Here is a 25,560-nt window from a genome sequence, read left to right as displayed (position 1 = left end):
AACCTGGAGAGACTGATATATAACCCCACTTTTGAAATGACAAAAACAAGCAAAATAGTCTTGGAAGTTAAGGAATTAGCTAGAATTCACATAGCTTATAAATTCACAGAGCATAATACATGACCTTTCTTGTTAGAGAATTCTGAAGTGCAGATTGTCTTAGAGGAGATGAAGGTTACTGAGCATCTGTATCTGTAACTAAACCAACTACCTGCAGAGACTAAATCCGAAAAATAGGAGAATTTTGTTCAGATGTGCTTAATCATGCTTAGTTCCTTAGTTGTGTCCGACTCTTTGCAACCCCGTGGACTTTAAACCACCAGGCTCCTCTGTCCATGGGATTTTTCAGGCAAGAATACTGGAGTGGGTTGATATTTCCTCCTCCTGGGTATCTTCAGACCCAGGGATCAAACCCGCATCTCCTGTGTCTCCTGCATTGCAGGCGGAGATTAACAACTATCAAAAATCTCAAAACTCAAGAACCTCATTAATGAGCATACTGGCTGCTGTGATCTGCCTTGAAGTTGGCAGTGTTACTGGTTCTTAGCATTACTGGTCTGAAGAGGATGGTGGCCAGCCCAAGGGACTGTTCCTAGTTTGTATCTTCAGCTCATTTTCCGGCCCTTAAAGATGACTGTGATTTGCTACTGTGGTTTGCTTTGAAATTCTCTATCTCATTTTATACCTGTCCTAGGAGGTCGGAGGGCTTCCCTGGTAGCTCAGTGGTAAAGAATCTGCCTGTGATGCAAGATACCCAGGTTCGATCCCTGGGTCAGGAAGATCCCCTGGAGGAGGGCATGGCAACCCACTCCAGTATTCTTGCCTGGGGAATCCCATGGACAGAGGAGCCTAGTGGGCTACAGTCCATGGGGTCTCACAGAGTCAGACACAACTGATTGACTAAGCAGCAGCAGCAGGAGGATGGAAGAGAGGGTAAGAGTAATGTTTTATAAAGTTAGAAATGAACTTCTGCAATAATGATGACAGTCAAGGCTACTCAAACAGGATGTTTTCCTAAGAATATCTCATGACAACCTTGTGATCCAGTGCTGTTATCATGTGCATTTTCAGAGGATGAAACTTAGCACAGAGGCTAAGAAGTAGTGAATGAAGGCAGAGCTGTATTCAAACCCAGTGTGTGGCTTCAGAGCTCACTGTGCTGTACTGACCCTCAGTACACGGGAAGTGTCCCAGAGAAAGTAGAGACTGGCCCCTGGTTATGTCTCAGGTCACTGGCCTCAGGCCTGGAGGAGATACATGCACATATACACAATGATCTCTCTTTCAAGACATATTTTTGATGGGAAGCAGTCCACACCTCCTGGGGAGCTTCCTAGATCTGTTTACACTGAGAAATATGTTTATGACTTGGGCAAAGCACAGGAAATCATGACGTGTAGACTAGAAACTAGCCAAAAAAGACAGTATATTCAAGCAAATAGTATATGTATTTGTGGGGCTTCCCACGTAGACAGGTGTTTGCATAGATGTGACTGTGCAGATGCGGGAAAGAGAGCCGGGACCAGGGACCACAGCTGCTTCTCCCTCGTTGTTGTTCAGTTGCTCAGCTGTGTTCGACTCTTTGCAACCCAGTGGATGCCAGGCTTCCCTGTCCTTCACCATCTCCTGGAGCCTGCTCAAACTCATATCCATTGAGTCAGTGATGCCATCCAACCATCTCATCCTCTGTCTCCCCGCTTCTCTTCCTGCCTTCAATCTTTCCCAGCATCAGGATCTTTTCCAATGAGTCAGCTCTTTGAATCAGGTGGTCAGAGTATTGGAGCTTCAGCTTCAGCATCGGTCCTTCCAATGAATATTCAGGACTGATTCCTTCGAGATTGACTGGTTTGATCTCGTTGTTGTCCAAGGGACTCTCGAGTGTCTTCTCCAGCCCCACAGTTTGAAAGCATCAATTCTTCTGCGTTTAGTCTTTTGTATGGTCCAGCTCTTACATCTGTAAATGACTAGCTAATTCAAAAACCTTCTCTCCCTGCAGTCATGCACAGTTGGGTGATGCTATCCTTCTGTTTCCCCAGACAAGCCAGACCCCCCAGCCGGCACGCCTTGTGCCTCTGACATCCGAAGTTCCTCACTGACCTTGTCCTGGTATGGCTCCTCGTATGATGGGGGCAGCGCCGTACAGTCATACAGTGTCGAGATCTGGGACTCAGTGGACAAGACGTGGAAGGAACTAGCCACATGCCGCAGCACTTCTTTCAACGTTCAAGACCTGCTGCCTGACAGAGAGTATAAATTCCGTGTGCGTGCAATCAATGTCTATGGAACCAGTGAGCCAAGCCAGGAGTCTGAACTCACAGCCTTGGGAGAGAAACCTGAAGAAGGTAAGCTGCCTTCCTTTCATCACTGGCTTGAGATAAATGTCCATGACTTACTTTGTGTGTGTAGAAGTCTGTTTGGAGATGGATACAGGGGAACTGACAAGACTTTGCTGGTGACTGTCAGGGTCTTTTGGGATCTTGCTTTCCAATGTTGTAATGCTGAGCCATACTCTAAAAGAGGTACCTGTGATCTTTCAAAAAATATTGAACCAGCAATTTTGATACAGTGCCACCAAGGGGCGATGGTGTGTTAATCAGGAGTACAGTCCTAGAAAGCTGGAATTCAGGTAGACCTACATACAGTTTCTTTTCTTTTTTTTTTTTTTAATTTTATTTTATTAGTTGGAGGCTAATTACTTCACAACATTTCAGTGGGTTTTGTCATACATTGACATGAATCAGCCATAGAGTTACACATATTCCCCACTACATACAGTTTCATCATCTTCCCCTACCATCCCTCTCCCTCCTTTCTTGCACTCCTGTTTGAGGGTCTACTCAGTGTCAGGTACCTAGGAAATGAAGACCACTAAGAGCAGAAGTTTAAAATCTAACAAGGAGGACAGCTGTGAAGACTGTAGTTAAGACCATCTTGAAATGGGCCACATCCTTTTGATATTATAGCGGTATAAACAAATTGTGGAGATACAGCAGAAAGCATGAATAGTTTTGCTATAAAGCTTGGGAATGACTTCCTAGATGTAATACTTACACTGAGTCTTGGAGAAAGGAATAGGATTCCAAGAGGCAGGTCAGATAGAGAGAAGCATTCCTTGCAAAGGAAACAATGTGAGCAAAGGTACAAACTGGTAGAAACACATGTCATTTTGAGACTCTCATATGTGGCCAGGAGAATATGCTGTGTGAGATAGAATAGGAGGAAGCAACACAAAAAGGATAGTCTAGATAAAATTGTGAGTTATCAAAGGTTTTCAAGTAGGAGCTTGATATAGTTAGATCTTTTTTTTTTTTTTTTAAGAGTTTGAGGAAGTGTAGACCTTTACAACTCAAAGTGTGGTCTGGACCAAGAGTCTTGGGATCCTGGGAACTTGTTAGAGATGCAGATTCTCCACGAGCCCCACCCCCCACTTCCCTAATACATTTTGAACCTTCATTTTAACATCATCCACCCTCAGCCCCCCATGGATTCATATACACATGAAAGTTTGAGAAGCACTGAAGTGGATGGGATGGGAAGTCAGTAAGATACTGATTGGGCCTCTCTGTTGTAGTCCAGGAGAGGATAGTAAGGGAACTTTAGGAGGTAGGATTGACCATTCCTAATGACTAATTGGAAGAGTCCCTGATGCTGGGAGGGATTGGGGGCAGGAGGAGAAGGGGACAACAGAGGATGAGATGGCTGGATGGCATTACTGACTCGATGGACATGAGTTTGAGTAACCTCTGGGAGTTGGTGCTGGACAGGGAGGCCTGGCATGCTGCAATTCATGGGGTCACAAAGAGTCTGACACGACTGAGCAACTGAACTGAACTGAACTGAATCACTTCTTGGGCAGGGAAAAGTTAGAAGAATCTAAGATTGCTCCCACATCCTGGCTTGTAACTAAACACAAATTCAGGAGCCATTTAGAGATTATTATGTTTTATGGTGGCTAACATATTTAACACTTGCTATTAATATATAGCCAGATTAAAGCATTTTCCATGCATTATTTCACACATCTAACTCAATGAAGTAGATACTATTATTACCCGCCTTTTACAGATAGCGGTACTGAGGTTTAGAGGAATGAAGCTATTTGCCCAAGGTCACAAAGCTTGAAAATGGTGTGCTGAAGCTTGAACTCGGAGCTGTCTGACCCTGAGCCTGAGTTCCTTTGGTTACACTGATGGAGGAGGTCAGGCTGCCTCTTAGTGACTTAGAGGTTAGATAGCAGGGAGTCCCGAGGAGGTGGAGGCTCTGGTTTTGAGGTGTCTGAGGGCTGTCCACAGGGAGGTGTCTTCAGACTGTTGAATGGTTGAGTCCAGAGCTCAGGAGAAAGGTTTAAGCTCCAGCTCTCTTCACTATTGAATTGGTAATTGAAGCCATGGGCATCAATGAGGGCAGAAAGAAAGTCAGCAATGACACAGAAATGAAGAAAACTGCATGACCGGAGAAAGGACTAAGAGGGGGAAGAAGCAAAGGGCGGTTGCTGTGTTGCAGAAACACAAGAAGCAGCAAGTGGCGAAGGGGAAAGGGATGAGGACGCGGGAGGATGTCTGGGTTTAGCCCTTTGCTGTGCAGTGATCTTTGAGAGCAAAGTCCGTAGCACTTCTGTGCATGCTCAGTCACTCAGTGGTGTCCAACTCTTTTGCAATCCCATGGACTGCAGCCCATCAGGTTCTCCTGTCCAAGGGCTTTTCCAGGAAAGAATACTGGAGTGGGTTGCCATTTCCTATTTCAGGGGATCTTTCTGACCCAGAGATGGAACCTGCATATCCTGCATTGGCAGGCGGGTTCTTTACCAATGAGCCACCTGGGAAGCTTCCATGGGGTAAAAAATGGTTGGCCTGCGGCTAAGGAATGAATGGAAGAAGGAGGCCTATGTGGAATGCCATTTCAAGAAGTGTCCTGTGAACAGAAGAAAACAAGTGCTGTGAATTTAAGATGGAGGCAAGGTTGGGGGCAGGAAGGAAAGGGGGAGGGAAAGCAAGCGAAAGGGCTCTAGGAGAGAATAAACTTGAAGATGTGAGGTAGAGAGGAGACTAAAGGACCAGCTCAACAGAATGCGGAGAAGGCAATGGCATCCCACTCCAGTACTCTTGCCTGGAAAATCCCATGGATGGAGGAGCCTGGTAGGCTGCAGTCCATGGGGTCGCAAAGAGTCAGACACCACTGAGCGACTTCACTTTCACTTTTCACTTTCATGCACTGGAGAAGGAAATGGCAACCCACTCCAGTGTTCTTGCCTGGAGAATCCCAGGGACGACAGATGTCGGGGTCACACAGAGTTGGACACGACTAAAGTGACTTAGCAGCAGCAGCAGCTCAATAGAGTGAGAGCCTGAAGTCACCCTTATAGCCAGAGGTGTCGTAAGTGTGGAAACTGTCATGACAGGGTCACCGTCTTTAGTTTTAAATTTTAGGTTTAATATAGATATTAAACTTTACTCTCAAGTTAAACACGGGCTCCAGAGAGAAAGCTTGGAGGATGCCAATGGAAAACACACCAAATTTACAATTTTGCCTGTGCGGTCCTGTCTTGGGGTCCTTTGCCCAGGCGAACCCTGGAGATACCTGGAGATCAGGCCTCCATGAGAGCTACAGCATGCTAGGTGGGGCTGGGGGGAGACTCTGGAGCCCGGGCCCGGGGCAGCCCTGCCAGTTCTGCAGTCTCCCGGGGCTCCTGCCACTAGCTGCTCACAAATGCCTGCTGAGAGAAACAGAGCAGCACAACTCCATCTGCTGCCGTGTGACGCCCCCCTTTGATGAGAGCAGAGTGGGAGCAAACTGGTCAGGGTGGGGGTGCCAGGGCCGGTGGCCAGGTTCCAGTCTGCATGTTTTTAGAATAGTACTTTGTCCAAGAAGACGACTCCCCACCTCTTGGGAAAGTGACAGAAAGGGGATAACATGGCAGTGAGACACACATTAGGTGGAAAGGAACGCTTCCAAGGTCCTTTATAGCATACACCAGGAGAGACTGCAGAATCCTTGATGAGCCCCACACAGAGGGCCAGAGGCCACAGAAGCTGTGAGTATGGCTCTGAAGAGGCCTGGACAGAAGCTTCCAGGACTGCGAGGATGATCTGTGGAGAGGAGGGCTGAGATCACTTGGCTCCAGGCAGGTGTCTCCTCACTTCTTCCCCACAGTCAGTTGAAACCGACCCCCTGCCCACCCCCCCACCACTTCACCCCCCGCAACACGCACACACACACTGTGGTTCTTAGATTCTCCTTCTGGGGTCCATCCTGGCTGGGAGCAGACAAATGTTGAAATGTTGAAATCACCTGCAATCCAGAGGGGCTTCAGGCCACTCAGGGCTTCCAGGCTGGCAGCTCCACTCTCAGAACCAGCTGAATGGTCTCAGGGGGAGGAAGGGAAGGGGCAGAGCAGCACATTCTCTAAGGTGGGGGAATGGGAGGGTGAGGATAAGGGGGTGGAACTTCCAAGTGAAGCTCTCTATGGACTGTTCAGATGCCTGTTAGTTATAGCCAGGGTCGATTTTCTCTTCTTTTTAAAAGTGCCTTGGGTCTCAGTGTATGTGTGTGTGTGTGTGTGTGTGTGTGTGTGTGTGTGTGTGTACATGTACATGTGTAGAAGCAGGATGGGGTAAGTGATTATGGTAGGTCATTGCTGTGAGCCAGTGGGGTCTGATCATCAGAAAGGCAGTGCCAGGGAGCCCTACTTACTCTAAGCCCCACTAACGTTGACTCTCATCTTCCCCACCGCTACCACGGCCCCTCTTCCCTCCACTTCAGCAACTTTAGTCTTTGGCTTCATCCTGACCTCTCAGCTCCATCCCAGCCCTCACTCTGCATTCGCCCTTCACCTGTCCTGTTTTCCCAGCGCTGAGAGGGTGCTGGGGATACAGTGGAGGACACAGCACAGCACAGAGGCCCCCACCCAGCTCTAGTGGCCTGCTTATGCCTGGGCCACCTCTCAGACAGGTCCCTAACCTGACAGCTCTCCTCCCTGACTTCCCAAACCTGGCTAAACTAGCACCTCCCCTCCCCCCACCCCGAAAACAGCTGCTGTCTCCCATCCCCCCCAGGAATCTCCACTCCCACCCACTCCATCCCTCCCAGGAAGCTCCACTCAGCTCTAACTCCTAAATCCACATCATCCTTGCTCCTGATCCTAATTTGTTCTAGTCTGTATGCGTGCATGCATGCTCAGTCGCTGAGTTGTGCCTGACTCTTCGTGACCCCATGGACTGTACCCCGCCAGGCTCCTCTGTCCATGGGATTTTTCAGGCAAGAACACTGGAGTGGGTTGCTATTTCCTCCTCCAGGGGATCTTCCTGACTCAGGGATCAAACCTCTGTCTCCTGACAGGCAGATTCTTTACCACTGGGCCACCTGGGAAGCCCTCTAGTCTGTATAGTTGTTAGCAAACAGCTGTGATAGAGACATCTTGCAGAGTAAGGGCTTCCTTGAGCCCCAAGGGTAGTTAGAGATGTAGAGCCCCCAGAGATGCAAGGAAAATCAGCAGCTCACCCAGTGCAGGGGGTGGGGTGCTGACCACGGCCAACCTCCCGAGGACGGGGGCGCCCTCTAGTGTCCACTGGGGGCACCGCAGCACCCCGCTGAGCAAAGGGACCACTCTGTCCAAGGAGCCCGATCGGCACAGGCCCTGTGAGGGTAGGAGCGCCATGCTGCTCCTCTCCCAAATGCCACTCCAGGGGGATGGGACTCATCTGACTGCAGAAATATCCCAGAAACATATTCCAGATAGTTCTTGCACTTAACTCTTGCATCTCACAGCCCTGAGTAGATTTTTTGTTTTTTAATATTTCATTGAAGTTCTTCCAACTGCAATTTAGCTCCTTCCTCAGTGGAAAGATGGCTGCCGAATGGCCACCTCTCTCATTACTGCCCCCTGATGCTCAGAGAGCTTGACTAACTGAACTGTGGTCTTTCCCCCGCTCCTCTGGGACTCTTCCTCACGTGACCCTTCCCCCTGCAAACAGAGTGGAGGCAGGACAAGAAGGAAGAGGAGGAAGGGAAATGTCTCAGCCTGGAGCCTCCGTCCACGTCCCACACAGAGGATGGGTTGCCATGTAGCAGTGAGACAGAGACAGAGGCGTGGGTTCCCTGAGACTGAGCTGTGTCCCTACAGCCATGGATCAGGAGGGCACTCTGCGCCTTGACTGCTAAGGAGAAAGGCAGGAGGTGAGGGTAGGTGTGCTGTTTGAGGTGACAGCAGCTACTCCACTTCTAACTGGTGTCAGAGAGATGGGGAGAGGCGAGTTCTAGAACTACTTCCTATTTCAGGGCAAACTGGAAGATGCCTCTGGGGGACAGGTTGTTGGAAAGCCCCTCAAGGGCTCACAGTACTGCTGCTGCTCCTTCACTAGGGGAGGACAGACCATTTCTCCTGGAGATTCCATGTCAAGAAAGCTTGCCTCTCTGTCCTCTCCCATCCTGCTGCCCATTTCACACCAGCATGTGTAGTGTGGGGACCAAAAGGTCAAGAGAGGTCAAACCACTGTCTCAGTTGGGGCCTCCTGATGATGCCCCATCAGGACAATGGAGTTCCCTGATATTAAATGTAGTTATTATCATTAATATTTCGTCTCTAAGTCCCCGTCCAGTAACTGGCATCCACAGGTGCTTTGTTAGTGATTGAATGGATGTTGAATCTCTTGCTATCTTAAAGTCCTATTTGAAATACCATTGTTGAACTCAGCAGAACATTTCTTGAACCTGTTTATTCTTCTTATGGTAACTCTTGAGATGTGATTTCCATATGTCTACAGCCTTCCTCCTATATGGGATGTAACACTAAGTTGTTCTCCCAAGTTATAATATTCATTAGCTGATGAAAGTTCATAACCCTAACCTTACCCTTGGCTACTGTGATTTCTTTTTTAATCATGTCTGCTTTAGGCTCCTTTCCCAACTAGAGAGGCCTAACCCTTTCTGACTGTCTTCACATGGCAGCTCTTCCTATCAATGACCCATACTTCTTCCAGCTCCATCAAGACTGCCTAACAGACAGTGTTCCAGGATCATATGACCCCAGGTTCTACCAAGGGCAGAATAATGATACCTATTTGCAGCCAGAGCACATTTCCCCAGTGACAGCATTCTGTTGACCAGAGCAATTGGTTGAGGAACTGGGCTCCCATTTTTGGTTCTAACTAGATTCCATAGTGGGCTTCCCTGGTGGCTCAGAGGTTAAAGCGTCTGCCTGGAATGCAAGAGACCTGGGTTTGATCCCTGAGTTGGGAAGATCCCCTGGAGAAGGAAATGGCAACCCATTCCAGTACTGTTGCCTGGAGAATCCCATGGAGGGAGGAGCCTGGTAGGCTACAGTCCGTGGGGTCGCAAAGAGTCAGACACAACTGAGCAACTTCACTCACTCACTCAGATACCCTAGGACTTGTCAGGCTGAAAGTTTGAATGATCCAATTCTCCCTGATAATGTGACTTCATTACTACCTTCCAGGTGTGTTGCTCTCATGTACATTCTGGTCGGCTATGAATTTGACAGTGTCACTCTCAACTCTCAAATCTGTGATTTGATTTGATCAGTTATACTCACATCCCGGGAATTTCTGTGAACCCCACCACTAATCTGAGAGTCCCCATTGATCTTTGTTGTTTTTTTATTTTTCCCTGGCATTTTCCTAATAAATATTGCTTCCAATCCCACTTTTGTTTGGTTTTTAAAACTAAACTTCACTCACAGTGTTTTCAGAACTCTAAACAAATCATAGCCTCTCTTGTTCCTGCTCATGTGCTTATAATCTCTTTCAAGACTCTTTTCTAGTAAGGGGTCCTTATCTGGTATGGGAACTGTGTGGCTTTTCTCAGGTTGTCTGCTTAGATTTCAGTAATTTGTTCTGCCCTCAGCTGAACAGAGGGGCTCACTGTCTACAGTTCTGAGCTGCATCTTGTCCCTGACCCACACCTTCATCCCATTTGTGAAGCTGAGCCCGCCCCCAAACAACCCCTCCCTGCTGGGCAGCATCTAACAAACCCCTCCACCCCATCTACTCTGATCTTCCTTCTACCTGCCGTCCACTTCCTATCCTCAGTCTTGCTCTGCTGGGACCTTCAGCAAATCACACCTTTTCCCTCATCTTGTGCATAGACACACACACACACACACTCTAGAAATCTTTGTCCTCCTTCTCTGGCTTCACCGGGTCCTTCCACATCTTCTGGAAGCCTCCCTTGGCTCCCGCTGTCAAGGACACAGTCCACATCATGGCCAAGTGGCACCTAGAACATCAAAAAGCATGGACTCCAGGGCTAGCCAGGGACCCTAGAAATCACCCAGAAATACAGTGCTTTCCTTTTACAGATGAAGAAACTGTAGCCCAGGAAGCAAAAGGTACTTGGCCATGGTCAAGAAACCACAATGGCCCTTTAGGAACAAATTATACTAAAGCAAAGGAAAACCAGGACCTCAGTATTGGGTGTGTTCCTCTGGACACTCATGTCCCTCTTCCCACCCTGACACAGTTGTGTGAACGGCCAGCATGGGCTGCTCACGTGCCTCCTTGCTGGCTTCCTGCATGACATTACCCTTCTCACTATATTCCATTATTTCCTCTAAGACACAGCTCAGTGGCTCCTTCTTTCCAGATTGATTGCTCTGACTTTATACTTACCCGACTTGGGTCACTTTCCTCCATTGTCTACTTGGTTTGTGTGGCAATAACATATGCTTCACCATATAGCACTCATAATGGATATTTCAAGTATATGTATATTTGCCTCTCCAACTAAATTATAAGCTCCAAGAAATCACACCATGATGGAGAGATCACACCATCTGTATTTTGTTTTGTATACCCACAATCACTGGCAAGATATCTGGTACATGGCTGGAATTCCAGAAAAAGCTCAGTAAATGGATAAATAGATTTGATACTAGTAGCAACTATAAGAGGAGAAGGCAATGGCATCCCACTCCAGTATTCTTGCCTGGAAAATCCCATGGACGGAGGAACCTGGTAGGCTGCAGTCTGTGGGGTCACTCAGAGTCGGACACAACTGAGCGACTTTGTTTTCACTTTTCACCTTCATGCATTGGAGAAGGAAATGGCAACCCGCTCCAGTGTTCTTGCCTGGAGAATCCCAGAGATGGGGGAGACCGGTGGGCTGCCGTCTATGGGGTCGCACAGAGTCGGACAAGACTGAAGCGACTTAGCAGCAGCAGCAGCAGCAACTCATAAGTTGCTGACTTTTGAGGGAGAGTAGAAAGGGACTCTCTGGGTTGTCTGTAGGTTCTAGAAACTAGAAAAATGTGAAAACGGACATGTCTAGGAGACCTTGAGGATAGAGAGATTGAGCTGGAGGAAGGGCTGGGGGAGGAGAGGCTGGGCGGGGTGAGGAGGCCAGGGCCTGCCAGTGTGTATGTGGCCCTGTTGCAGTGTGAAGCCTCTGATCCCATGGCAATGCCCAGAGCTCTGGGCTTAGAGTCTCGTGCTTGGGAAGGCTGAAGCCAGACAGGGCCCCCAGCTTGCTTAGCTCTCAGGGCCTTCAGTACTAATCACCTGTATCCTCTCTGCCCCCAGAGCCAAAGGACGAAGTGGAGGTGTCAGACGATGGTGAGTGCTGGGCCCTGTCCTTGGGTAGACTCGAGGGGTGGATGGGGGTGAGGAGGGATCTGATGGCTCACACTCACCCCACCCCAACCCTGCAGATGAGAAGGAGCCTGAGGTCGACTACCGGACCGTCACGGTCAATACCGAGCAGAAGGTGTCCGACTTCTACGACATCGAAGAGAGACTAGGATCGTAAGTGGAGTGGGAAGTGGAGTGGGTCCCCTTCTGGACCCCAGAGTGAGGATGGCACTGGCCCTGAGGTTAAATTCCATGCCTCCTCTTCCTGTCCTTCCCTGGGTTCTGCCAACTCCCCAGACTGAGGTTCCGGGAAGACTTGACCTGCGAGCACCCACAAAAGCATTGCCTGCCCAGGGCTCAACTCCGCAAGCTTGAGCAGGTCTTTCCTTCTCTGCACGCCTGCCCCCATCCCTCCCCCAGGACATAAGCCAGGGCAGCCAGGCTGGCTTGGCCTGTCTTTAGGATCCCTTCCCTTGGATCTGTGCTGCCATTCAATAGGTCTAGCTTTAGTGCTGTAGCAAAATATGCCCGCTTGATACACAGCTCCCATCATCACCCCTCACTTTGTGAGCTCGGTCCAGTCTTTGCTCAGCTTCCCTGGGCTGTGGAGACACCAATGGACTCAGACCCCAACACTGAGGCCTAGGCACAGCCAGGCTGTCCCCACCAGCAGAAGCAGCATCCAGGGCCTCCTGCCTCCCTCTGACCATCTGTCCTTAGAGGAGGATGGAAGGTGGAAGAAAAAAGAATGGGGCTCAGCTTTTATTTCCAGAGGGTTTCTGGCAAATAAAGGAGTGCCATCAACCTCATAAGAGTCCCGAACAAGGACCCTGTGCTGTGGCAAGAGTGCGGCCAGAAGAGTGCCACCACCCATCACCGCAGTGGGAAGCAGGGGCCTTGCTGGGCTGTCTCCATGGCCCTGGTGCTGAAAGTGTGTGGAGGGAAGGCAGTCGTCCAGAAATTCTCTGTATTTGGGGAGGACTTCCTCAACCTGATGTCATGGATCCCTTTTGGGGGAAAGGAAAAAAAGTCTGTTGCTAAGATTGAGGCCTCAGCCCAAGGAGATAACAGTCCTAAAAGAATAGCAAGGACTTCCCTGGCAGTCCAGTAGTTAAGATTCTGTGCTTCCACTGCAAGGGGCATGGGTTCAATCCCTGAATGGAGAGCTAAGATCCCACATACCATGGTGCGGCCAAAAAAAGAAAATATTTACTAATAGAACAGCAAGACTAGACAGAGTTTGGGTAAGAATGTGGGGCCAGACACAGGCTGACATTGACCAGTGACAGAGAGCAGATTTGTCAGCCTTAGCAATGTGCTTCATTGATCTAGAGCAGGGACTGGCAAACTTTTTCTGTAAAGGGCCAGATAATGGATATTTTGGGGTTTGTGGGCCAATTCGACACTGCAACTCCTGCTCTGCTCCTGAAACCCAAAGGCAGCCACAAACAATGTGGGTGCAAATGCGCATGGCTGTGTTCCAGTAAAACTTTATTTATAAAAAGAGGAGGAGGGGCCAAATATGTCCCACAGGCCATCGCTTGACCATCCCCAGCTGTTTGGTGGACAGCTGGGCTAAACTGCCTTTTCTCTCTTCCTTTCATTCACAGTGGGAAATTTGGACAGGTCTTTCGACTTGTAGAAAAGAAAACTGGAAAAATCTGGGCAGGGAAATTCTTCAAGGCGTATTCTGCCAAAGAGAAAGAGAACATCCGGCAGGAGATCAGCATCATGAACTGCCTGCACCACCCCAAGCTGGTCCAGTGCGTGGACGCCTTCGAAGAGAAGGCCAATATCGTCATGGTCCTGGAGATGTGAGTGGCCTGTCGAGGGGTGGCCTGGGCACGGTGGGTCCGGGAGCCCCTCCTGTTCCTCCCCTACTGTCCCACCCCCACCCTACCCCTCCGCTGTGATGTACATGGCACTCTGCAGCCCTGTCTGGCCAGGTGATGACCACTCAGAACAGCCCACTGTGCACGGCGTTGGTCCCGACCCGCTGCCCTCTCCTGCCCTCTGCTCGGCTCCAGAACACACTGTTGGGTCCTTGAGGACCCGTTTTCTCCCTCACCCCGCTGTAAAAGGCCAGGGCTCCCCCTGTGCCTCCTCGGTTTCATTCAGGGTATTCTGACCTAAGGTGGCTTTAGAGCAGAAGTGGGGGATAGAGCCTGTGAGACAGAAGGGGGCCCAGGGTTGGGAGCTCAGCCTTGCCCCTGACCTCTGGTCTGTCCTGCGTGTCCCTGGTCCACACTGATATGCTCTCTCTCGACCTCTCACTCACCCAAGAGCAGTGCTTTCTGACCTGACTTGTACAGAGGCCGGAAGATGATCAGATGACATTCAGTCAAGGCTTTCCTGGATTCTGTTGTTTCTTGAAGTCCCAACCTTCTCTTTCTTCCCTCTGAGCTGCTGGTCTCTGTGTGCATAAACACACACACATACACACGACAGACACATACACACAAACACACACACAAATGCACATACTAGAATTGGTAAGCCAGGCATCCTCCACAGTGTGTATTTTTTAAGCATTTCCTCGCCTTTTTATAATCTGAATTTTTTAAGTATATGATACAATCATATAAGAAAATATACAATGTAAGTCTCATTCCCACACCTGCCCCCCATCTACCCCTCATCACCACTGGTAATGAATTTTGTTAGTTCTGTCTGTGTCCTTCCAAAGTTTCTTTATTGCAATGCAATTATTTGTTATTTATAGATATAATTCATATATATTTTCGTATTTCTCACCTCTTAACCCAAAGAGAAGCTGCACTCAATATTCTATACTTGGTTTTTTTGCATTCAACAGTGTGTCTTGGAGAGGCCCATACCAGTAGTCATAGTTTCCTCATTCTCCCTTCTCCCTGGGATCTCATTGTGTGCATAGACCACAATTTATTTGTCTTCTTTTGATAGGGGCCTGGATAGTTTCCAGGCTTTTGCTTTACAAAAAGGCAGTGTTTGTAACCTTGTATACATCTTTACCCTCATGCCTGCTTTACATCCCGTAGAATAAATCCCCAGAAGTGTGGGAGTCTTGGAACAAAGGAGATATACATTTGAAAGCTTTAGCAATATTCTGAAATTGCCTCCAGCATCCTTGAATTGCTCATCCCGAGCCTCAGGGATCTCCGTGCTTTGGAGAGGACCCTGTTAACATCTCAGTGTTCTTTCCTAGGAAGGTGAGGCCTGCGAGGCAGCCCCAGTTTGAGGAGTGACTCCCTGCACTTCTTGAACCTTTTGGTGTGTTTCCTTTCAGTCTGTCCTCGGGGAGGGCAGTCATGGTGAAGAGACAGAGCAATCTTGAGTCTGAGCAACCTCACTCCAATCCCTGCTCCACCTCTTGTTGTATGACCTTGAATAAGTTACCCAAGTGTGCCAGTCATTAGTTTTATTATCTGTAAAAGGAAGCTGTAAACCACCCCATGAATAATGTGGGGCTTAGATGGAATAACATGTGTCAGGCAGAGGCTCTATACTGCGAGTTATTCTTAGGAGTATGATGCGTTGACTTTTTCTATATCCCAGTCTTTTCTCCACTTAAAATTATTTTGTGAGCATTTTAACACACAACTGAATCTGTGGAAATCCTACTTTTCAGGAAGCCTGGGGACAGTTTCTGTGACTGTTGAGCTGTAATTAGCTGTAATGATTCTGTAATTAGGAAATCCTTCCAGTGAAGAGCAGCATTTGATGAGACTCCCTTTTTAAATTCTGCAGTTCTGTGCAACTTTCACACAGATTCAAAGAAAATCCTCATTCATCACTTGGAATCAGTTTTCAACCCCAAATTCAAACTTCCCTCCACACTTCTAGGGAAGATTGAGCCCGAGTCCATGGCCTCACTCATCACGCCCTCACAAGAGCCGTGTGGGCTGCTGCTCTTCACATTTATTGTAGAGCAGGTTTGGTCCGGGCAGTGTGGGCATGTGGGGACATGTGAAGAAATGTCTCATCTTTAGAAGTTAAACCTCAAGCAAGTTCATGAGAAGGTGCGGGAGGAGGTAGGAGGCAGCCCAGCCTGGGTGAGGCCGGGCAGCAGCACCAGTGGGCAGAATACCATACTTAGCTTGGAATTGGGACTTGGCAAGCTGGATGGAAAATGTTGGGAGGAAACGTAAGAAGGCTTCATCTGGTCTGGCTTTCATCCCTCTGCCCCACGCCTCCCCCGTGGACAGGGGTGAGTCTTCCATGCACAGACACCAGATGATTCTCCTGCGCTTGGAGTAAGGAGCTCGCCCCTTGATAGGAGCTCAACTAAAGATGAAGGAGTAGATTGATACTCCACCTGTCCTTCCCTTCCAGCTTATATAGACCTGGCCATTGACAGGGAAAACGTTGGCTTTCAGCAGTACAGTTTGCTCTTCCCCTTGTTTGATGGAGAAACAGAGTAAGAGAAGGACAATCCCTGATGATACAGAAAAATGAAACTGTATTCCAGGATCCCAGCTTCCAGATCAGCTGCCTCACATACACTGAGAAATCAAAGTTAAAGCATCTTCAGCCTCTCCGGCCTCTGATTACAGGACAAGCCCCCATCACTGTAGCAGTGTTTCTCTGCTACAAGGGTTCCTTCAGACTCCTCTTCAGGGAGTCAGGGATGGTCCTTGTGGGACATTCCAAGTGGTGGTAGGACCCTGAGCACCCAAGCAGATGCAACTTAGGCTGAGTCATCCGTTGCCCATCTTACCTTTGTGCTACCATTGGCAAAACTGATCGAAGGAGAAGCAGCTGGCGGCCATGACACAGGAGAGGGTCAGGGTGTGGAGCCCCATAGAGTGGCATCCTTCTGGCTTCCAACAAGGACTGGCCATTATCTACAGTTGGGGGATAAATACAGTCCCTTGGGATAAGTTCATTCATTAGTTCATTCACTCTCGCTCTCACTGTTAATCTATTAAGTATGCATTTCCTTGGCCCATTCTTGGCCTGTGGCTTTATCCCATTTCTGTGGATGGTAGCTTATTTCCATCCACAGTCTTGAGCATTTGGAAGAGAAACCTATACAGAAGCAATAATCCTATCTATTTGTGTAAGTCCTACTACCATCCTTGAAAATGAACCACAGGAACAGTTTTCAAAATACATTAAATAGATTTGAATTGGTGTGAATATATATACACCTCTGTTGAATAGGTTACCTCTAGAAGTGCAGCAGTAACCATCTCCATGGCTCAGATTTCTACCACTCATTGCCACAGACATTCCCAAGGATGCTACCAAAAAAATCCTATCTATTTGTGTAAGTCCTACTACCATCCTTGAAAATGAACCACAGGAACAGTTTTCAAAATACATTAAATAGATTTGAATTGGTGTGAATATATATACACCTCTGTTGAATAGGTTACCTCTAGAAGTGCAGCAGTAACCATCTCCATGGCTCAGATTTCTACCACTCATTGCCACAGACATTCCCAAGGATGCTACCAAAAAAAAAAAAAAAAAAAAAAATGCTTGCTTTTTCAGAATATTTAAAACCAAACATTTTGGGATACCTTGTCTGTGCCAGATATTGCCAGGTATAAACAGGGGTCTAGAGATGAACCAGACTTTTTCCAGACATGTTCAAACAACATTAAAAGAAAGCAGACTTGATGCAAAAAGTTCAGAAATGAGACTGTGGGAACCCCCAGAAGGAATGATCAGATGATAAAATCAAGAGTGATTTCTCAGGGGACGTGAATTTCAGCTGGCCTCCCAGGAGTGGTAATTGAGTAAACCAGTATTTCTCAAACTTATCTGATGGTAAGAATGACCTGGGGTACTCATTGAAAATATGGTTCACAGACCCTGCCAAGACTTTCTAAATCAAAATCTCCAGGAGAGAAGCTTGGGAGTCTGTATTTTCAACTAGAACCTCTTCTGCAACTGATTGTTTTAAAATAATAATAATAATTAAAATTATTGAGCACTTACTATATGCCAGGCACTTTTCTAAACACTTTACCTGAATTAATTCATTCAGTCTTCACAGAAACCCTGTGAGGTGGTACTGTTTTTACTGACATCTTGCAGATAGAAACGGGCTCAGAGATGTTAAGTACAGCCTGAAATCTAGGAAGTTACGAAGGGAAATTAGAGTTTATGATTTAGAGCCTGGGTGGAGAGCAATAGAAATGAAGGGTTTGAGGACAGAGGCGCCACCTCCTGGCCATGCAAGGACCTCCTTCTCAGTTGGTTCTAGCACCCTCTAAAGCGTTGGTTCCAGCACCCTCCAGTGGCCACTGGAACAAACCGACCTTTACCAGTTCAGAAGTGCAAGTCTTTGTCCTGTGGTGATGGAAGCCTGCAAAGGCTTCAGGGGTCCCATGGGCCCCATTGTGCATCCTTGTCTGTCTCTCCCTCAGGGGTCAGTAACAAGATCCATTTGACCTGTTTCAGGTTGTCAAATGATAATTAACATGTTCTGAGCGCCCACTGTATGTCAGGCATGTTTTACAGAAGTTCCTTCATTCCTAACTACTATGGTGTAGGGACAGGTTAAGTAACTTACCCACTGTCACACAAAGTCAGGATTCAAGCTCAGCTCTTTCTCATCTTTATGATGACTTCCCTTAGAAGAAGGAAGGCCCGTGGAAGACGACAGGCCTAGAAAGAAGCCCTCTCAGCCTTGTTCAGCTGATGGATCTATAGGCCATTGTGGAAAAGAGCGTACTGGTGTCTGGATGCTACATAAGTTACCAAGGAGAGCTTTAAACTTTCTGAGCAAGGAAGGTGGGTTGGAGGGCTGGGAGAGAGGCCCCATGTATTTGCACTAAAGGGAAACATGTTGGCTGGCTGTAGCCTCTGGGCCAATCCTTAGCAAAAGGTGCCCCCTGCAGGCCCCAGAATCACCACAGCCAGGATCCAAAGTCTCTCCAGGCAGGAAGATGTACTACACTCCCAGTCTGAGCCAGGGAGCCAATGAGACAAGTTAGCTATGACTGGAGGAGTAAACTGATGCTATAGGCCTAGCCAGAGGAAGCAAATTGGTCACAACTGCAAGTATTAATATAATGAGTTACAGCCAATGAATTTTCGAAAATGTGCTGAAGCTCCTTATTATTGGAGATATTTTTCTGTTTCTGGCTTTGTGAAGCCACTGCTTACAGAGACTGTGAGTATTTTAAGCTTCAGTTCTTTATGGCTGAAAGACATGGCTGGAGAACAGGATGGTCTCTCACATCTACAGTCATCTGGGGGAAACAGGCTACCTGGCAGTTACCCTTTCTGCTCAGGAGAGCATTGTGGATCTCTCAGCTCAGGAGAGCGTTGTGGATCTCTCAGCTCATGACCACCTCTGAAATTGTCCAGCCTAGATGTTTCCCTGAATCCCCCCAAGGCTTAGCAAGCACAGGCAGGGTCCCCCACGCAGGAAACCAGGAGGCCTGTGTCCTCCTCACACAGTGGAAGATTGAGACCCACATCATGGGGCAGTGGCCTGGAACTCAGAAAGCTGCAGAAAATGCCCAGCACCCCCAACCCCTGGGCGTTTCTGCCCTTGACCCTTCCCCCAACCTGCCCTTGGCCAGTCTCCCTGCTCCGATGGTCTGAGTGCCCGCTCTGTCCCCGCAGCGTGTCTGGGGGCGAGCTGTTCGAGCGCATCATTGATGAGGACTTTGAGCTGACGGAGCGGGAGTGCATCAAGTACATGAAGCAGATCTCAGAGGGGGTGGAGTACATCCACAAGCAGGGCATCGTCCACCTGGACCTCAAGCCCGAGAACATCATGTGTGTCAACAAGACAGGCACCAGGATCAAGCTCATCGACTTCGGTCTGGCCAGGAGGTTGGGTAAGTCTGAGCTGCCTCTCCTGTTGTCACCAACACAACATGGTAGTGGTTGTTTATGTTCCATTCTGTGGGTATTAAGGGGGATGCACCAGATTGGAGCTGAGATTAGAGACCATGGAGACTGCCCCTCCCACTTACTAACTGTGGGAACTTACATCTCAAATTATCTGTAAAATGGGATAATAATGGTACCCACCTCATAGAATTGTTAAGGGAATCAAATGAGCTAATACGTTAGAATGCTAAGAGCAGTGCCTCGGGCATAGTAAGCACTGTATAGTGAAAGTCGGTCAGTCGTGTCCGACTCTTTATGACCCCATGGACTATACCATCCATGGAGTTCTCCAGGCAAGAATACTAGAGGGGGTAACCTTTCTCTTCTCTAGGGGATCTTCCCAGCCCAGGGATCAAACCCAGGTCTCCTGCATTGCAGGCAGATTCTTTACCAGCTGAGCCACAAGGGAAGCCCAAGAATACTGGAGTGGGTAGCCTATCCCTTCTCCAGTGGATCATCCCGATCCAGGAATCAAACGGGGGTCTCTTGCATTGCAGGCGGATTCTTTACTAACTGAGCTATCAGGGACGCCGAAGTACTTATAGATGTTAGCTATTTATTTTATTATTATGATTATTCTCACTCTGGTGCCTTCATCAGCAGAACATTTTGGTGATGGTGCATCCTACTGTCCAGTTTCCAGAGCACTTTCACATCCTTTCCTTCATTTGATTCTCAAAGCAACCCTGTGAGGTAGGCAGGGCAGATTTGTGAGCCTGTTTATAGACGAGGAAGCTGAGGTTCACGGTAACTTTGCCCATCAAGTCCCACCACGAGCTGTGGTGGAATCAGGCCCTGGGTCTAGGTCAGGGTCCTCTGAAGCATCTCTGCTGTTCCTGCACTTGTCGGAGGCAGGGCATGACAGGGGAAGGCGGACGGGGACTTAGTACCCAGCCCTGGAATCATTTTGGGGGGTGATGGTCCTTTATGGCTCAGAGGTACCACCTAGGGGTGATGGCTTTTCCTGACTAACCTCCCAGCAGCTCCTGGGAGGAGAGACGGGACGCTGCACGTGGAGAGGTAGTGTGAGGAGGGGGCACACGGCTCAGGAATCAGACTACTGGGTTAGGTCCTGACCACCATTAACTGGGTGGGCGAATCAGTCCCTGGGCCTCCCTTTCCTCCTTAGGAAATGGGGGTCATGCTCCTTCTTAGGCAAGAGGATGAAATAGGAAAGTCCTCCTAAAGCAGGCAGCAGAGTACTAACGACGAGTGCATGGTAGAGGTTATTGTCAAGCATAAGTCACAACCCCTGCATCGGGAAACTCGTGGGAGAGACAGACACACAGAAGGCCATTCCATCTGGGGCAGGGCTGTAATGGGCTCTCCCCACTCCCCACCCCCACCCCAGACATTTGAGTTGCACATGCGTTTTGTCAGTTTCACTGGTGTGTCCGTGTGCTTTTTCTGTAAGGAGACCGTTGTCTCTGTGCCATTTTGCAAGGAGAGAGCCACTGAAGGCCGGCCTGACTTGTATCCCTCCTGGCATCCACTCACCTCAGGTTGGCTTAGGGATGTTCCAGTGACTGATCACTCTCCATCCTGGTTGCAGAGAATGCGGGGTCTCTGAAGGTCCTCTTTGGCACCCCAGAGTTCGTCGCACCTGAAGTGATCAACTATGAGCCCATTGGTTACGCCACGGACATGTGGAGCATCGGGGTCATCTGCTACATCCTGTGAGTCCTGGGCCACACGGGGGAGGGCCCCAGGCTGCCCTGATGTTGGAGGGACCAGGGCAGGGCCCACCCAGAGTCAAGAGGGCCACAGGCTCCCAAGCCTCTCCTCGCCGCCCTGCCTCACTCCTGTGCTCCTGGTGATGTCCACAGCCTGTGTCACACTTCTGTGGGAGGGTCTAGCTCCACGCGCTAAGGTACCCATTCTGGGCCTGTGCTCATCCCTAAGGCTGGCCAGACTGGGGCCTTTGGTCAGGAGGGCAGGAATATGGCTGGTGTTGTGTAATTTACCTTTGTGTGTGTTTGTGGGTCTGTAGAGAAGCAGAGAGGGAGCCTAGGTGCACATCTCCTGTGGGTGTCACAGTCATCCTCAGGGGACCGCACCCCATCCTCTTGGCAGAAGGACCTCACTGCCAGCCTCATCTCTTGAGTTCAGTATATGGACTGATTTGATGATAGAGCCTTTAGTGGGGCCAACAGACAATAGAAAGCTACTGTGCAGTGATTAGAATTGGGAAATTAAGTGGAAAATAGGGAGTCATTCATTTACAAATGCTGCAGAAAAGCAAGGAGGCCAGTGATCCAGACCAGGTCTGCAAAGACAGTAATCTGTTTGAATCCCCTGGGCCTCTCCTTAGATCACAGGTTCTGATTCAAAAGTTCCGGGGACCTGAGAACCTACATTTCTGACAGGCTGCAGGCATCTGATGGTGCTAGTCTGAGCACTACACTTTGAGCACCAGACCCTAGAGCACACCCTCTTGCTGGAATCTGGCTGATTCAGTCTCTGAAGTCCCAGGCTGCAAGCAGGCATTAACCTCAATGGAAACCTGAGCTTTGCGGCAATATACAGTTATGGGCTGGTTTCCCTGAAGCTGCAGCTGTGCATGTAATCATTTTGAAAAAAAAGTTCTGTCATTAAAGCAAAAGGACAAATTAAACATTCTCATAGAAAACCTGAAGGAGACCTCTACAGTTACTTTCTTAGATCGCCCAGGTCTTTGGACTCCATTATGAGAAATGGCTTTAGGTGATTCTGTTGCACGGCTAGGTTTAGGAACCACAGTTACCAATGCTTTAACAGAAGTGGAGTGATTTTTTTGGTGCGGTGAGGCGGCGTTTACATGTGCTCAGGAGTCTGACTCTCCCTGTGGTGTGTTAGAACGGTTTCCTTCCATTGAACCTGTGTCACAGGTTCTGGACCCCAGAGACTCATGTTCTTCTCTGCTCAAGGTCACCCCCACAGCACAGCCTCCCCCTAGGGCAGCAGAGGAGAAACTGTGGCCAGGAGTGCATCTCCAGGAGAAAGAGAGCTGAGGAGCAAAGAAGACTACACCAGACTGTATGGTTCTGGCCCCTTGGTAAATAGAGAGAGCCAGGCAGCCAGGGCTACACCAGGTTGGATGGTGCTCTCGCTGAGTCTTTCCCTGGGAGAGACACCTGACTCTTAGGAGTCAGCTACCTGTGGCCTGCTCAGTCCCTGGGTCCCCCTGCAGCCATCGAGGAGACTCATCTTACTGTCCCCATTGGTTTTCCCACTGGTATAGGATCCAGATCATCAGTTTGGTCCTCAGGACAAACCTGGGAGCAGGGTGGGGCAGAGATTTGATCATCATTTGACATTGAGGTCATGGGGCCTAAGGAAGCCCACATGGCCACCCACTTCCATAGTCCTGAGGGTGACCAGCTATCCCAGTTCAGCATCACTGCCAGGTTTCCCAGGATATGGGACTTTCAGTGCTGAAGTGAGGACCATCCTGGGCAAACTAGGAAGACTGGTCTTCATGCAGGTCGGGGCCAGAGCAGTGACTAGATGTTCAGTGAATGTGCTGAGTGAACACAGCTATACCCAGACCCGGAAACCACCCGCTTGCAGCCCTCCCAGTACCCTGGCTCCAGTCACCCCAACAGGGGTAGCCTGATCCCCATTCTAACATCGCACACCATGATCACATGTTCTTGAACTCTGCGTAACTAAAATCACACAGAAAGACGTGTCTGGCTTCTCCTGCCTCGCACTGTGTGTGAGCCCCATTCATAGTGTGCTGTGTAGCTGGCCGGTCCTTCCCAGGGCTGTGTAGTGTGCTGCTCTATGAGCCTCCTCCAGTTTACTCATCCATTCTATGCTGATGGGCTCTCGACTAGTTCAGATACCAGTTCAGGGTATCGTGAGTATCCTGGTGCATGTGCTTTAGTAAATAGCTTTCTGCATTTCTGTTGGATCTCGAACTAGAATTACTGGGTCCCAAGAGCACTTTATTTTATTTTATTTTATTTTTATTTTTATTTTTTGACTTTAATTCAAATTTTATTATTTTTTGTTTTGTTTTGTTTTTTTAGTGGGTTTTGTCATACATTGATGTGAATCAGCCATAGAGTTACACGAATTCCCCATCCCGGTCTCCCATCCCACCTCCCTCTCCACCCGATTCCTCTGGATCTTCCCAGCCCAACAGGCCCGAGCACTTGACTCATGCCTCCCACCTGGGCTGGTGGTCTGTTGCACCACAGATAATATACATGCTGTTCTTTCGAAACATCCCACCCTCCCCTTCTCCCACAGAGTTCAAAAGTCTGTTCTGTACTTCTGCGTCTCTTCTTCTGCCCTGCATATAGGGCCATCGTTACCATCTTTCTAAATTCCGTATATATGTGTTAGTATACTGTAATGTTCTTTATCTTTCTGGTTCACCTCATTCTGTATAATGGGCTCCAGTTTCATCCATCTCATTAGAACTGATTCAAATGAATTCTTTTTAATGGCTGAGTAATATTCCGTGGTGTATATGTACCACAGCTTCCTTATCCATTCATCTGCTGATGGGCATCTAGGTTGCTTCCATGTCCTGGCTATTATAAACAGTGCTGCGATGAACATTGGGGTGCACGTGTCTCTTTCAGATCTGGTTTCCTCAGTGTGTATGCCCAGAAGTGGTATTGCTGGGTCATATGGTAGTTCTATTTCCAGTTTTTAAAGAAATCTCCACAGTTTTCCATAGTGGCTGTACTAGTTTGCATTCCCACCAACAGTGTAAGAGGGTTCCCTTTTCTCCACACCCTCTCCAGCATTTATTGCTTGTAGACTTTGGGATAGCAGCCATCCTGACTGGCGTGTAATGGTACCTCATTGTGGTTTTGATTTGCATTTCTCTGATAATGAGCGATGTGGAGCATCTTTTCATGTGTTTGTTAGCCATCTGTATGTCTTCTTTGGAGAAATGTCTGTTTAGTTCTTTGGCCCATTTTTTGATTGGGTCATTTATTTTTCTGGAATTGAGCTTCAGGAGTTGCTTGTATATTTTTGAGATTAATCCTTTGTCTGTTTCCTCATTTGCTATTATTTTCTCCCAATCTGAGGGCTGTCTTTTCACCTTACTTATAATTTCCTTTGTTGTGCAAAAGCTTTTAATTTTCATTAGGTCCCATTTGTTTATTTTTGCTTTTATTTCCAATATTCTGGGAGGTGGGTCATAGAAGATCTTGCTATGATTTATGTCAGAGAGTGTTTTGCCTATGTTCTCCTCTAGGAGTTTTATAGTTTCTGGTCTTACATTTAGATCTTTAATCCATTTTGAGTTTATTTTTGTGTATGGTGTTAGAAAGTGTTCTAGTTTCATTCTTTTACAAGTGGTTGACCAGTTTTCCCAGCACCACTTGTTAAAGAGATTGTCTTTTTTCCATTGTATATCCTTGCCTCCTTTGTCAAAGATAAGGTGTCCATAGGTTCGTGGATTTATCTCTGGGCTTTCTATTCTGTTCCATTGATCTATATTTCTGTCTTTGAAGAGCACTTTATTTTAAAATGAAAATTCTTTGAGGTCGAAGAAGTAATTTGGATATCACGTGACATGGTTTGCTAGATTACTTTTAAAGCTGAGACTTAGAAATGGGGAAGGACTTTTTGAAATGGGGAAGAAATAATTGTGATGAACGCGGCACCAGCCTAAAAGGATCTGGATGGGGTGGGAAGAGGGTGGAGAGGTGCATGCTGAAGGGAGGCAGGCAAGCAGCAGGGAAGATGACACAGGCCAGCCCTACACAACCTCCCCAGGATCCTGGCTCCTACCTCCTGCCCCAGCGGGCTTCTCTGCCCCCTGGGACTTTTCCACTGACTCTCATAGCGGGGATTGAAGTCTGGGAGTCTCTCTCCCGAACTAGGGCTCTTCCTGGGGATGTGGTGTGAGAACAGAAGGTGGAGCCAGCAGGGCCTCCCAGCCCTGCTACGTGGCATTCTGAAGCTGCTGCTGGAACCACCCCTCCCAGGCAAGGTTCTCTGGCGGCCCTTTTGTACCTCCCTCCCTCTGTTTGGAGCTTGGTTGTCTGTCTGGCAGTCCTTATCAGTGTCACCTTCCTTGTTAGTTCCAGAGGACACCCCCCATCTCCTTTCTGGGGCCAGTGAGAGATGGAAAGTTGGGGGCCAGGTGAAAAGATATGTATTTGCAGCACGTATTTGGCTAGCACCTCCTAAGTGA

At 48.3% G+C, this 25,560-nt stretch overlaps 1 protein-coding gene across 6 annotated transcripts in view; it reads left to right on the top strand.

The window, feature by feature from the left end:
* Positions 1–25,560, top strand: part of MYLK (myosin light chain kinase) — a 284,285-nt gene that overhangs the window by 239,313 nt on the left and 19,412 nt on the right. For all 6 annotated transcript variants that reach the window (XM_065943432.1, XM_065943428.1, XM_065943429.1 and 3 more), the window contains 6 exons: positions 2,037–2,342; positions 11,532–11,564; positions 11,660–11,753; positions 13,190–13,393; positions 19,143–19,360; positions 20,968–21,091. In XM_065943432.1, coding sequence (XP_065799504.1) covers positions 2,037–2,342; positions 11,532–11,564; positions 11,660–11,753; positions 13,190–13,393; positions 19,143–19,360; positions 20,968–21,091 — 979 coding nt within the window. The remainder of the gene's footprint in view (positions 1–2,036; positions 2,343–11,531; positions 11,565–11,659; positions 11,754–13,189; positions 13,394–19,142; positions 19,361–20,967; positions 21,092–25,560) is intronic.

The sequence above is a fragment of the Muntiacus reevesi genome, chromosome 8 (assembly GCF_963930625.1).
Source record: "Muntiacus reevesi chromosome 8, mMunRee1.1, whole genome shotgun sequence".
Taxonomy (NCBI): domain Eukaryota; kingdom Metazoa; phylum Chordata; class Mammalia; order Artiodactyla; family Cervidae; genus Muntiacus; species Muntiacus reevesi.
The sequence above is the reverse complement of the archived record's forward strand: the minus strand, read 5'-3'. Positions and strand labels throughout refer to the sequence as shown.